Genomic DNA, 12,376 nt, shown 5'->3' with positions numbered 1-12,376 from the left:
TCTGATGCAAGAGGCCATGTTCAGCAAAGCCATGTGAAATGCCCAAATGTGCTGTTGTGTGTTTTTTGGAATGGAGGTCGGGGGTGTTTTGCCAGAAAGGGAAGTCCATTTCTGCCATCTGTCTAGAAATAATGCCCAAATGTCCTCCATTTTGATCATGCCTAAGAAACAGGCATTTATATTAACATTTAAAAAAAAAAATCATTTTCTTTCGCGTGTCCTCCATTTTTTAAAAGTGTCCTACATTTGAAAATTTTGTCCTACATTTGTCCCGGTTTGGAGGTTCTGACTTATGGCAACCCTAGTTAAGTTCAATAGCATTTGGGTTCAATGGTATGAAATACATAGATTTGTAAAAAGAACGCAAGGTGAAGCAGAAGCAATTATCATATTGGCTTATGTGCTTCCTCTATAGGTATATATTGGTGAACTTCCTCAGGATTTTCTTCGCATTACCCCAACACAACAGCAACAACAGATCCAAATGGATGCTCAAGCAGCTCAACAATTACAATATGGCGGCGCAATGGGTACTGTTGGGAGGCTGAGTATCACTGTAGTGCAGGTAATTTTGTAAAAGTACACATTTAAATTAGCCATATTTTTGGATGTCTAAATTTTTGTGTTGAAGATGATGTTGATGTTATAAATATGTTAGCAGATACTGACAGTATCTTTAAAAGAATGCCATAGGTTTCTTAATAAGCATTGTGTTTTGATGTTACTGGGTAAAGCAAACAGTTCGCAGTATCAAGACTCAGAATTCTGTAACTTCATTATAGAGTTATCATACAGTGCATTACTGATGACAGACACTGGTTTAGGACAGGACAGCCTCCTTGGATTGAGGTGGAAAGGAGTAATAGAGTTGGGTCTCATCTGCATATTAATGACTCTGCACCCCAAATGACCTCTCCTAGCAGTTTCATGTATATGCTAAATAGCATAGGGGACTCCACAGGTGAATGGCCAGAGAGTTGAGCAGGAGTCCCCCAGCACCACCCCTGAGTTTGCCCCTCCAGGAAGGAATGGAGCCACTTTAAAACAGTACCTCCAAGTTCCATCCTAGAGAGGTGGCCCAGAAGGATACCATGTTTGATGGTATCGAAAGCCACTGAGAGATCCAGGATAACCAACAGGGATGCACTCCCCCTGTCCAGTTCCCTGTGTAGGTAATCTACCAAGGCTGTCTCTGTTCCATAGCCAGGTCTGAAACCCGATTGAAATGGATCTAGATAATCCATTTCATCCAGAAACCCTGGAGTTGGGAAACCACCACATGTTCCAGTGTCTGGCCCAAAAAAGGTTGGATATGGTCGTTCAGCATATTTCAACAGAATTTTTATTAAGGACTGACATGCTCATGTGAAATGAAACAACCAGGTCAGGTAAGCCTTCTGTAACTAAGCAAAAACTGTTGAATCTTCTAGAGACTACTTAAAAGTTTCCTTCAACATGCATTCCAGGATAATTTCTTTTCCTTCAGTAGTCTCCACTTTTCTTATGATTGTGATGCTCACCCACAGTCCTTTCCTATGATGGCAGGCACCTGGGAGTTCTTCTCCCACTGCTGCCACCAAATTATGTGACAACCCACTCTAGACTCCTCTTAGTGTTTAGTAGTATGTTTCTGTGTTTTAAAACTCAGGCCAAGTGGTTTTTTAAACAATAATAAAAGTTTGTTTAAAAATAGAATTGTATAAAGTATCAGTGATATGAAATTGTTAATTTAGTCTTTCTTGGGCACTTGGTTCCAGATGTATCTTTGTATTCTTATTATTAACTCAGCCACCCAGGATACGAAATCCCTCAGGATATAACTGCAACTCAACCAGTCAACTCTTTACATTGTCAAAGTTACTGTTTTCAAGGACATTCACCCTGCCTGTCATGCCTCCAGAGCATCTTTGATGCTCTTGAGACATATATTTAGTTCAGATTATATTAGCTTTTCTATGTATTAGTTTAGAAGGGAAAATAGAGATCTACAGCTTTAAGAAAGACAAGGATTGTGGGAAATCCCAGGGTCTTATGCTATCTCCCTCTAGTTAGTTTCAGTGTGTAGTAAGATTTCAGCCAAGTCAGACCTGGAGAGAGTATTTTCCTTTGACAAAAAGATAAGCCCACAAAAGAAGAAAGATAGTCCTCAGAAGAAGAAAGATAGAATCCATCAAGAAGAGAGCAAGGTATTTAGGAAGGACTATTGAGAAAGAAGAAATCAGTTTCATGTTATTTGTGTTTATAACCAGTAAAACTTTGGAAACTTAAGAAATTTGTGGACAAGTCTTTTGTTCTGGCTGTGATCCCGAGAGCCAGAGGCCTTACTACACCCAAAGTCCATAGCATCGCTCTTGGGACAAAACAGTCAAAGGAAATGAGACGACAAAACACTGCCCTTTTCTCTTGTTTAGTTTCTCTAAGCTCTATCCTGCCACTCAGGCAAAATATAACCCGCAGGTTATTCCTTTAAGATATCTCCCTAACTCGGAGTATCTGTCAGGTTGTAAGCCTCTCACACTGGACTTGAACCTCAGTTCTCCTCTGGAACTCATAAAACTGTGTCCACTCACTGGACTCAACAGAACCCTATCTGAAGTTCTTAACTGTCACAACGGTACTGTCAATCTCTCCCTGCCAGCATCTCATTGGCTGAGGGCAGCAGCTGGCTCGTGATTGGCTGCAGCTGTTGCTAAGCAATCCATCTTTTCTCCACAATGATTTCCATTAAGGTGACGGAATGTATAGGTCTATCCTTTTTCAACATTGCAGGATAGTTGGTGAGACAGGCTAATCTGCTTTCCCCTTTTCTTTTTGTTTTGCTTTTCCCACATGCTCACTAAGTGATTCTGGAGGTGGCTGTTTACTTTGCCTGTTGGACATAAGTCCAAACAACTGCAGTAGGATCACCTGCAGTAGATTTCCAGTCTTTTCAGGCCAACCTTTATGGCATTGTTTATTGCAGACAAGTTGCTGCAACCCAATACTGTCTGTCTTTCTCCAGCCCTCCTTCACCATTCTCCCAATGCCAATGATGGGGGAAAACATTCAGGTAGATAAAACAGAGGAAAGGATGGTGTGATGTGTGCACCTGTCAAAAGATTTTGTGAAAAGGAGCTTTTTTCTCAGAAGTTTTGAACTGAGGTATGCCTGTATATCTAATCACCCCTGAAGTCAGTTGCTACTGGATTACAAAAAAACAAAATTAACATTTGTGTAAATTAATGCATAACTGGAAATCTTTTTAATGGATAGCAGTATGTATGTGTATGGATAGCAGTATGTGTGTACAGTAGGCCCTTGCCTTATGCGGGGGATCCGTTCCAGACCCCGCCGCATAAGGTGAAGTCTGCCTATGCTCGAGCCCCATTGGAAACAATGAGGCTCGGGTGCCGCGAGCGCGCACCCATTCATTTGAATGGGATGCACCGCCGTGCGCACCCCGCAGCTTGAGTGCATACGCTCAATACCACGTAAAGCGTACCCGCGTATGACGCGGGCGCACTGTATTATATATAATATTCTGTGGAAATATTTGAGAATAGTGCTTGTGCAATGCTTTAAAAATCTGTGACAGGCTACTGAATTTGTAATCAAGATGCTTCAAATATACCTATTTTCAAAACTCACAGATAACTAGCATGCAGCTTGTCCCTATGGTAACAACACCCTCCAAATTGGCACTCTGAACAGACAAGTGAAGTAGAGGATAAGAAGAACTGACTCCAGTTGCAAAGAGAAGCATGAGCATGTTTTGGCCCAGCTGGGGGACCCATTTCTAAGAATCAATCTGTAGTCAAGTGTGGATTTTACACCTTTCTCCAACCTAGCTCTCATTAGTCCTAAACTTTAAAAGATGCATGAAATGGGCTTACCCTGAAGAAACAGAGCCCTCCCTTCAGTCCACCTGCCTTGGTCCAGGCCTCTTAGGGGGAGATGACCTCCAGGACCTGATCCCCTTCCCCACCACAATTCCCTTCTCCTTTTGTGTTGTGTCTTTTTAGATTGTAACCCTGAGGGCAGGGAACTGTCTAATTAAGAAGATTGTGTATACAGTGCTGTGTAAATTTACAATGCTATAAAAATAAAGCTTAATAATAATAATAATAATGATATGAATAAATATTCAAAGTTACTGTATATACTTATATCCAGGGTTGGTCATGTTGGCCAAATAGCAAATTCCATTAACATCCAAACTTCCTCAAACAGTGGTTACCTTTATTTGCCCAACCAAAATGTACAATATACATGTTGCAAGCTTTCAAAGCTTCACAGGCTTCTTCATCAGGCAAGGTGTTACAAACAATAGAGGAGGAAGAGGAGGAAAAAAATGAAGATGTTAGTCATACACCTGTATTTTGTTGTTCTCAGTTCTCTGCCTACCAAAAGGCCTGCAGCTTCATAAAGGATGGAGACATACTGGATTGCAAAGAAAGTACCTTTTTGTGTTGCAAATGGAAGTTAAATTTCCTGGACTTTAGGAATCTCCCAGGTACCTCATAGCTAGAAGGAAAAGGGGCCAAACTGCAAAAAATACCCCTCTGTATCATCTGAACTAAGAACCACAACAGAATGCAGCCCCATGACTCATTTCTTCAATTTTTTTTCACCTTCATGGGTTTTGACACCTTGCCTAGTGAGGAAGCAAGTGTAGCTTTGAAAGCTTGCAACTCTCTCTGGTGCATTTTGATTGATCCAAGAAACATATCACTGTTTGGTGGATTTTGGCTGTTATTGGACTTTATATGTACCCATGTATAAGTCTCGAAAATTTTAGTTAAAAAAATGACCCACAAAATGTGAGGTGACTTTTCCTTGAGTCAATATAATTACTGTACTTTAACTTCTTGAAAAAGGAACCATCTCCTGGTAAAAGTTAAGAACACAATTCTCCTGGAAGCACTCAACCTCCCCTCTCTATTCTCTCATCTATTCAGCTTTTAGGGTGAGCACAGTTATGTATGCTGGGATTTTGTAAGTTTCCTTTGCTTCCTCCTTTAGAATCTTTGTTCCATGATTACATGCCCCCGCTCCCCAGTACATGTAAGCACCCAATCTAGAGATGTAATTAGTCAAAGAAAACTTTAACCACAAAATTATTGAAAGCATTCTCTGTTATCAGCCTTGTTTATTGGTGAGGGAATAGATTAACCCCTTTACATATTAGCATAGAAAAAGCTTGTTTTGATATTGTCTTGCATCTCTTGTTTCAGATCATCTTGTTGAAACAGGCAATATAAACATCATGATTAGAACCTTAATATTCGATTATACTCTCCCACTGCCCACTTTTTGCCTTTTCTGGGAGGGCAGTTTCAGTTAATCTTTTCAGGTTTCAAGGCATGGCTTTCATCTCTCTGTGTCCTGATTTCTTTGCCCTGTCTTGCGTTTTCTCTGTAAAATCTTTTCATGCTCAGCTCTTCTGCTCTCAGTTTTGTCACTGACAGCATTACACACCAGACGTAAATTTAAACTATAATTATCTGGGAGCTTTATGAATTAAAACATGTGCAGCTGAGTGGGCATAAATGCATTCCTTCATGAAGATTTTGAATGTGACCTAGAGTGCTGTGAGTAGGTGGACTTAATTTAAAATGAGATGTTGTAAATCAATTGGCAACATGGCTTGTTTTCATCTTTTTATTAACTTTTCTTCTAAAACTGAACTTCTTATTGGTTGATATAATGATTAATATGTTGCTTATGGCAAATGTACATCTTTAAGTCTAAGAACCTGCATGAAAAGTGATGTCAAACTGATCAATTTCCCCATGTGTTTGTGTTTTCACAGGCAAAATTAGCAAAGAACTATGGTATGACACGCATGGATCCATACTGCAGAATACGACTTGGCTATGCTGTCTATGAAACTCCCACAGCTCACAATGGAGCCAAAAATCCCCGATGGAACAAAGTTATTCAGTGCACTGTTCCCCCTGGAGTGGATTCTTTCTACCTTGAAATATTTGATGAGGTTTGAGCAATTCCTGTCTTCTAATTGATTTGCCAAGATATGGCTTAGGGATAAAGGATGCTTTTTGTACCAACTACTGTTTAGTTTCACTTCATCATAGAAAAGAGCCTGGCAGCAGGACATGACATCCTGATGGAACACTTTTTGCTATTTGCAGTTTAGGGCCACTTCACAATCAGTTTGTGGCACTATTTACCATTTGTATTCCATTAACATTAGTACCCACAGCAAAGTCATTCCTCAATAAACTATCAGCTTTTTCTGTAAATGAGAATAGATTAATGACTAATTTTAAAACATAAATCAAAGCTTAATAATATTTTTCCAATACCCAGAAGAATCCCCAATAGTTAACAAGAATAAAACTATAATTTCCTGTGTAATTCCTATTTAATAGATTAACCATATAATATGATAGTATTCTTAAGTATCAGAAACCTCCCAGATTTCTTTGTGCTTACAGACATAAGTCAGACTTTTTCTGTAAACCTGGTAGCCTCCAGTCTTCAACTGATAAATATCCAAACGTTTGAACACTGACATGGAGCTAACGTCAATGGCATTCTTGTGGCAATGTTGAGCTCTTCCTGCTCACAGCCCTCCCTGGTTCTGAAAATTTTCTTTGAAGGGTGTCTCAGTCCCCTGAAACAAGTTTTTGGGGCTGATGGGGCAAGGGGCTTTATGAGGGAGGTAGAATCACCTCCTAGTTATGTTCTTGGAAATTACTTGCGCAAGCAGCAGAAGTATGCCATTTTCAGGTTAATAAAATGACATGACTCGAGTCCTACATATGTTTAAGCTTATGAACACATGTTTGTGAACCAAATCCCAAAAGTTTCTAGTCTGCCTTTCTACCCTGGGGTTGTGTAAAAAGCAATGTACTGGTGGCAACAGAGGATTGGATGTATCTTCGTCTCCTCTGTTATTCATCTTGGGTTTTGTGCTGAATACACTAGAGAGAGATTGAGCATTAGCAGAGACATGGAATGAGATGATGGCTGGGGAATTACTCTGTGTCACCCCTGCACCTCCACAGCACCTCTGGCTATCTTGGGCGGGGTACAGACTGTCAGAAAGAAGTAGTCAGGAGCCGCCTCTCTTTTTTGCATGGTTGCACCTCAGCAACCAGATTGCGTGGTGCAGTTGTGTAAAAAAAGGAGCACTGAAAAGCAGCTCCTTTTTGCGCCGCCGTAAACAGCTGGCGGCGTGCGTGAGCATGTTACTCCCACACGGCTCCATCTGCACACCGTGCAGCAGTGACATCATAGCTGTGCGTGCTGTCTGGATGGTGCCGCACAGCTATGGCACCATGGTGACAAGCTAGGGTTGCAGGACCTGTGCACGCGCTGCCCAGAGGCAACCCTAGCACGTCACCATGATGCCGCAAAGGGCCCATCTGTACAGGGCCTTGGTTTGTGTTCTGCATGTGTAGGATGCACCTGAACCATCTCTATTATTAATATAGCATCATAGAGTGTTCTGTCTCTCCCTAGGCAGTCTGTTGCCTTTTGTACTGACCAAAGAGGAAACGGAAGAGGGGAAGTGCCTTCTTCCATATCTAGCATAAAGGCATGGCTGACTGCCAGAGCAAGAGTGTAACTGTTCCACCCTTCTACCATTAGACTGTTCACTCACTGTTTTTTTTCACTCACTCCTTTGTTGCCTATGGCAACTACATGAATGGTTTAAAACAAGGCTGTATGAAAACATGCTGATTTCAGAGGAGTTAGCCAAACTGTATTTAGGACTGTAGCCTTTGTCTTTGAATCTGGTGTCACTTCTTAATTCAAGAGGATGTCTCCCTAGCATGTGTGTTAAATTTTGTCTTTGTTATATTTATCTTAGTGAAAAGGGTGAATTGAATTGCCATAAAATTAAGTGATTTGCATATAAAAGTAGCTTTGGGCACCATTTCATTCACGTATGTGTTGAAAAGTTTGCTGTTTTATGCTGACTGATCAAATAAGTTGTGACTTAAGTCTTGCTGACCCCAGGGGGACTTAATTCAACAAGTTTGGTCTGAATCCAGTGCTATGTATTTTTAAAAGGTTGGTGCAAAGTATCAAGGCTTCAGTCCAGTTGTAAGTTCCAACTAGAGTAGACTTGTTAAATATATATGCAGATTTTATGGCAATTCAATTCATCTTTTTCATAAAGATGAACATCAGAAAGACAAAATGTAATACACATGCTAGGGAGACATTCTCTTGAGTTAAGCAACACAAAATTTCAAGGCCTTGTTTAACAAAGGGATATACGTGTGTGCTGACCATGATTCAGTGGTTCTTCATCTTGGTCTCTGTGCCTCACACACAGAACACCTTTGGAACATTCTAGAGCTGAATAGTCAACACATATGTACATCTGCTTGTTAAACAAGGTCTTAGAATTTTGTGTCTCTTCATAATTCAAGAGGATGTTTCCCTAATATATGTTGCATTTTGTTCATCTTTATGAAAAAGGTGAATTGACTTGCCAATTGAAACTAATAATTAGCTTTATTGCATAGAGTTGTGTGTGGGCAAGTCCTGATGATAGAACTGCTTCCCTTAATGATATGGGGAGTATGCTATGGTGCATCAAAATCTGCAGGTCCTTAATATCTGCTAGAGAGGGCTAGAGCCTTTTCAATCAGATTTTTGGATGGCACTACTGGAGAATGTATCCACAAGCAAAAATTGCTTAGACAACTTTGGAAGAGAATGGAAACATAAAGCTGAGGGGGTGAGTTGCTTCACCAGTAATAGCTGCAGTTTGTTGCTTCTCAGGATATACATTGCAATCTTAATATTCTCATTATCCCAGGTTGATATACGAGAAAAAGCCTGTTAGAAAGGTCACACACTATTGTATCACTTATTCCTTCTGAGTCCTTTTGCATATACAAAGAACTTGATCTTCCCTCAGCAGTGACATTAAAATAGTACAGCTATTTCCCCCCTTCTTTTCTGAATATATAGTTATTGCACACTCTCACGGAATGCAAGATCTAGCACTAGAAATACAGATGGCCTCCTGCAGTTGATTAATAGTGATATTGTTACGTGTTTGCATGTAGTTTTTTTTATGCACATAAATTAAAAGAAATATTTTTATGTTAAAAGCTACTTTCCAGGGTTTGTAATTTATTAAGTAAAATTCTAGTATGTGGAATTCTTATTTGAGCATTAGTATAAAGTGTTCTAATTTCTTTTATATATCAGCAAAGAGGATCTTTGCACATGCCAACTGAAATATTAGAATAGCATGGTGTAGGCATTTACATGAGTTTGTATGTGTAGGGAAAGGAATGATTAAAAAGAGTCCTGTGAAATTTACTGATGCTAAACTTGATTTTATTTCTTTGACAACCTAGTGTCCGATATAAAATTTACATTAATCTGCAGTTCTGTCAGTTTACATAGACAAAAGATGCTGTACAGGGGAATCGTTTGATCCTAAGTATGTTCTTCATTAGTGGTGCTATTGAAAATGCTAAAGAGCTACACTGATGGAAAGAATCTTCTTTCTGTGAGATTCTGACTACTGTACGTTCAGTACATTTAATCAGCATATTGTACTACTACTATCCTTGCTCTTTCTTTCTCCTAATAAGCATTAATTTGATCAGGTTGGCTGCTTATCTGGTTATGGAAATAGAAAGGAGAGTCCCATCTTCTCAAATAGCCACTTCTTTCTCTTGAAAAGTAAAGATAGACAAGACCTGGAGGCAAAACTCCATAGGCATCATAGGCTAAATCTGTCCAGTAGGATAAAAATTCCCCATTCTTCTGGTAATGATAAAATTCCACTTAGAAGAGGTGTTGACAAAACATGAACTGATAGTCTCTTCCACTGAAGATAATGAATAAGTACATTTTTTTCAACAACAACAAAAAAAATCAGGTGTCATATCTCTCACAGGGCTTTGACCATGCTTCATAATAAGTTTCAAGTTGTACTTTGGGGCTTGACTTCTGTCTTGAGTGTACATGTGATTTTTTTTTGTCCCTTTTACCATTTCTTAACTTTTGAAATGCTTCATCAGAGACTTTGAACACCCCTTTTCATTATGTTTATAAGCCTCTATGGGGAATGGATAATTACTAAATCAGATTGTTCCAAAGACATCAATCAGGCCTCATCTAGGTAATATTTCGATAGTATTTTGTTGCAGCTGCTTATTTTCAAGTCTTATTAAATGAAGCCAGTTGATGTAACTTATAATAGCGGTAGAAAAATGGTTTACTCCAGTGTTTTTAATCTTACAATACATCCTAAAACTTTGAAGAAATCCTGATGATTTTATTATTTTATTAGTTTTTATCCCATATTTCCCCAATAATGGGACTGAAGGCAACTAACAACATCTTTAAAAATACAAAAACATTAACAAAAGTATAAAGGTAAGATTCAAAAAGGAATTAAACAATTTTTAAAGTTAAAACATTCAATATTGAAAATACTATCCATTAAAAGTCTGTATACAAATTAAAAAAATAGCACTGCACAGCATTACAAGCCCAACTCTAGTCATTTTGTGAAAGTCTGATGGCACAAAAATGTTGACCTGCCAACAGAAGGAAAGCAAGAACAGGGCCATCCTGGCCTCTAGGGAAGGAGTTCCAAAGTGTGGATGCAACCACCAAGAAGGTCATTTTAAAAAAATAAGTTACTTTCTTGTTCACCACAGTAAACTTTCTTGTCCATTAACATGTTTCCATTTAGGAATAGACATAACCTCCCTTCTGAGGAGCACATAATCGTAATATAAGGGCAGTTTGATTTTTATATCACTGTTACCTGATTTAGTGTAATTTTAAAGTGGCAAAATTTCATAATAGTGATAGTTGGATTATTTATGTCCTTTAAATATGTTTTTCTTGCTTAATTATTTAAATATTTGTATTGCTTTTCAGAGAGCCTTTTCAATGGATGATCGTATTGCTTGGACTCACATTACTATTCCTGAATCACTGAAACAAGGGAAAGTAGAAGATGAGTGGTATAGTCTGAGCGGAAAGCAGGGAGATGACAAAGAAGGAATGATTAATTTGGTTATGTCATATACGGTAAGCTAAACATATGTGTAAATATGTAATTAACTGATAAACATAAATGTGTATAAAATAACAATTACAGTTGGCCCTCCACATTTGCGGGGGTTAGGGGTGTTGGAAGCAATGTTTTTTTAAACTGGTTATAAAAATATTTTGTATGATTGAAACGAGTGAGATTGTTAAATCACAGCATTTGAAATTATGCAAAGGCTCACAATAAGAATTGCATCATGTTAAGTAGCTCCAGGTGACAACCCTTAGTTAATATGTTCTGTATAAATGCACTAAGACCCAATGCTTGTCGCAAGCTTTTGACGCTCCATTGGCTTCTTCAACAGGCAAAAGGTGTTAAAAACCATACAGGAAAAAGGGGGAAAGGGTGGCATGTTAGTCAAGACCCTGCAGTTTGTCAAGATGTTGTGACTATTGTATTTATGCAAGCAGTTCCTCCTTCTGGCTACTTTGTCTGGCTAATGGAACGTAACCTTTTTACCTGGATTTCTTCAGAAAGAGGAGGGGCCTGCCTCTATGAATTCCTTCCCATATCATCTGAACCGAGGAACCCAGTGGAGCTTCAAAAGCTTGCAACATGTGTATTGTGCATTTTGTTTGGCCCAGTAAAGGCATCACTGTTTTGTGGATCTTTGATGTTACTGTACTATTCATCCCCAGTAATGGTTAGCAATAGCAATAGCAAGTACATTTCCACACCGCTTATCAGTGCACTTAGTGCACATGGTCAGTGCGGGTCAGAAACGGCCCCAGGTGAGGTGTCTTCACTGCCCCCCATGTGGAAGCCCCATACACCTGAGCCACGCCCCCGGGGCGGGTGGTCTGGAGGCTCCGTATTCAGCAGAATACACCTCCAAGACGTCTTCCCCTGCCCGTCTGTACCCCGCCTCTATGTGCTTTATAAATTAGAGCAAAACCGTTTACATAGATCACAAAAAACTATGAAATGCTCTTAAAGAAATGGGACTGCCACTACATCTGATAGTCCTGATAAGGAATCTGTACTTAGGACAAGAGGTTACAATTATGGAGAAACAGGATGTTTCCCAGTTGTCAAAGGCGAGGGTGCATTTTATCACTGTGTTTGTTTTCTTGTACAAAGAAAGTATCATATAATGATTCTGTTATTCTAAGAGCAGTTTTAGACTCAGAAGAAGACAAACAAATGGATCCTAGAACAGATCAAGCCTGAAATCTCCCTGGAAGCCAAGAAGATGAAACTGAGGGTGTTGTACTTTGGTCACATCATGAGAAGGCATGATTTGTTAGAAAAGACAATCATGGCCCGGTACATACCTTAGAGAATGTCCGGAGCAGTGGTGGCCTTTCCCCCCCAGAAGGAAGCTGCAGC

The 12,376-nt window shown here is 39.4% G+C and overlaps 1 protein-coding gene across 3 annotated transcripts in view; it reads left to right on the top strand.

The window, feature by feature from the left end:
- The window catches only part of TOLLIP (toll interacting protein), a 52,436-nt gene that overhangs the window by 18,123 nt on the left and 21,937 nt on the right, over positions 1–12,376 (top strand). For all 3 annotated transcript variants that reach the window (XM_089520935.1, XM_089520934.1, XM_089520936.1), the window contains exons 2-4: positions 416–565; positions 5,792–5,974; positions 10,873–11,025. In XM_089520935.1, the coding sequence (XP_089377061.1) occupies positions 416–565; positions 5,792–5,974; positions 10,873–11,025 (486 nt within the window). The remainder of the gene's footprint in view (positions 1–415; positions 566–5,791; positions 5,975–10,872; positions 11,026–12,376) is intronic.

The sequence above is a fragment of the Sceloporus occidentalis genome, unplaced genomic scaffold (assembly GCF_023333645.1).
Source record: "Sceloporus occidentalis isolate IW3139 unplaced genomic scaffold, rSceOcc1.0.p SCAF_4, whole genome shotgun sequence".
NCBI lineage: Eukaryota > Metazoa > Chordata > Lepidosauria > Squamata > Phrynosomatidae > Sceloporus > Sceloporus occidentalis.
Note: the sequence above shows the minus strand (reverse complement) of the source record. Positions and strands in the feature narration are given on the sequence as shown.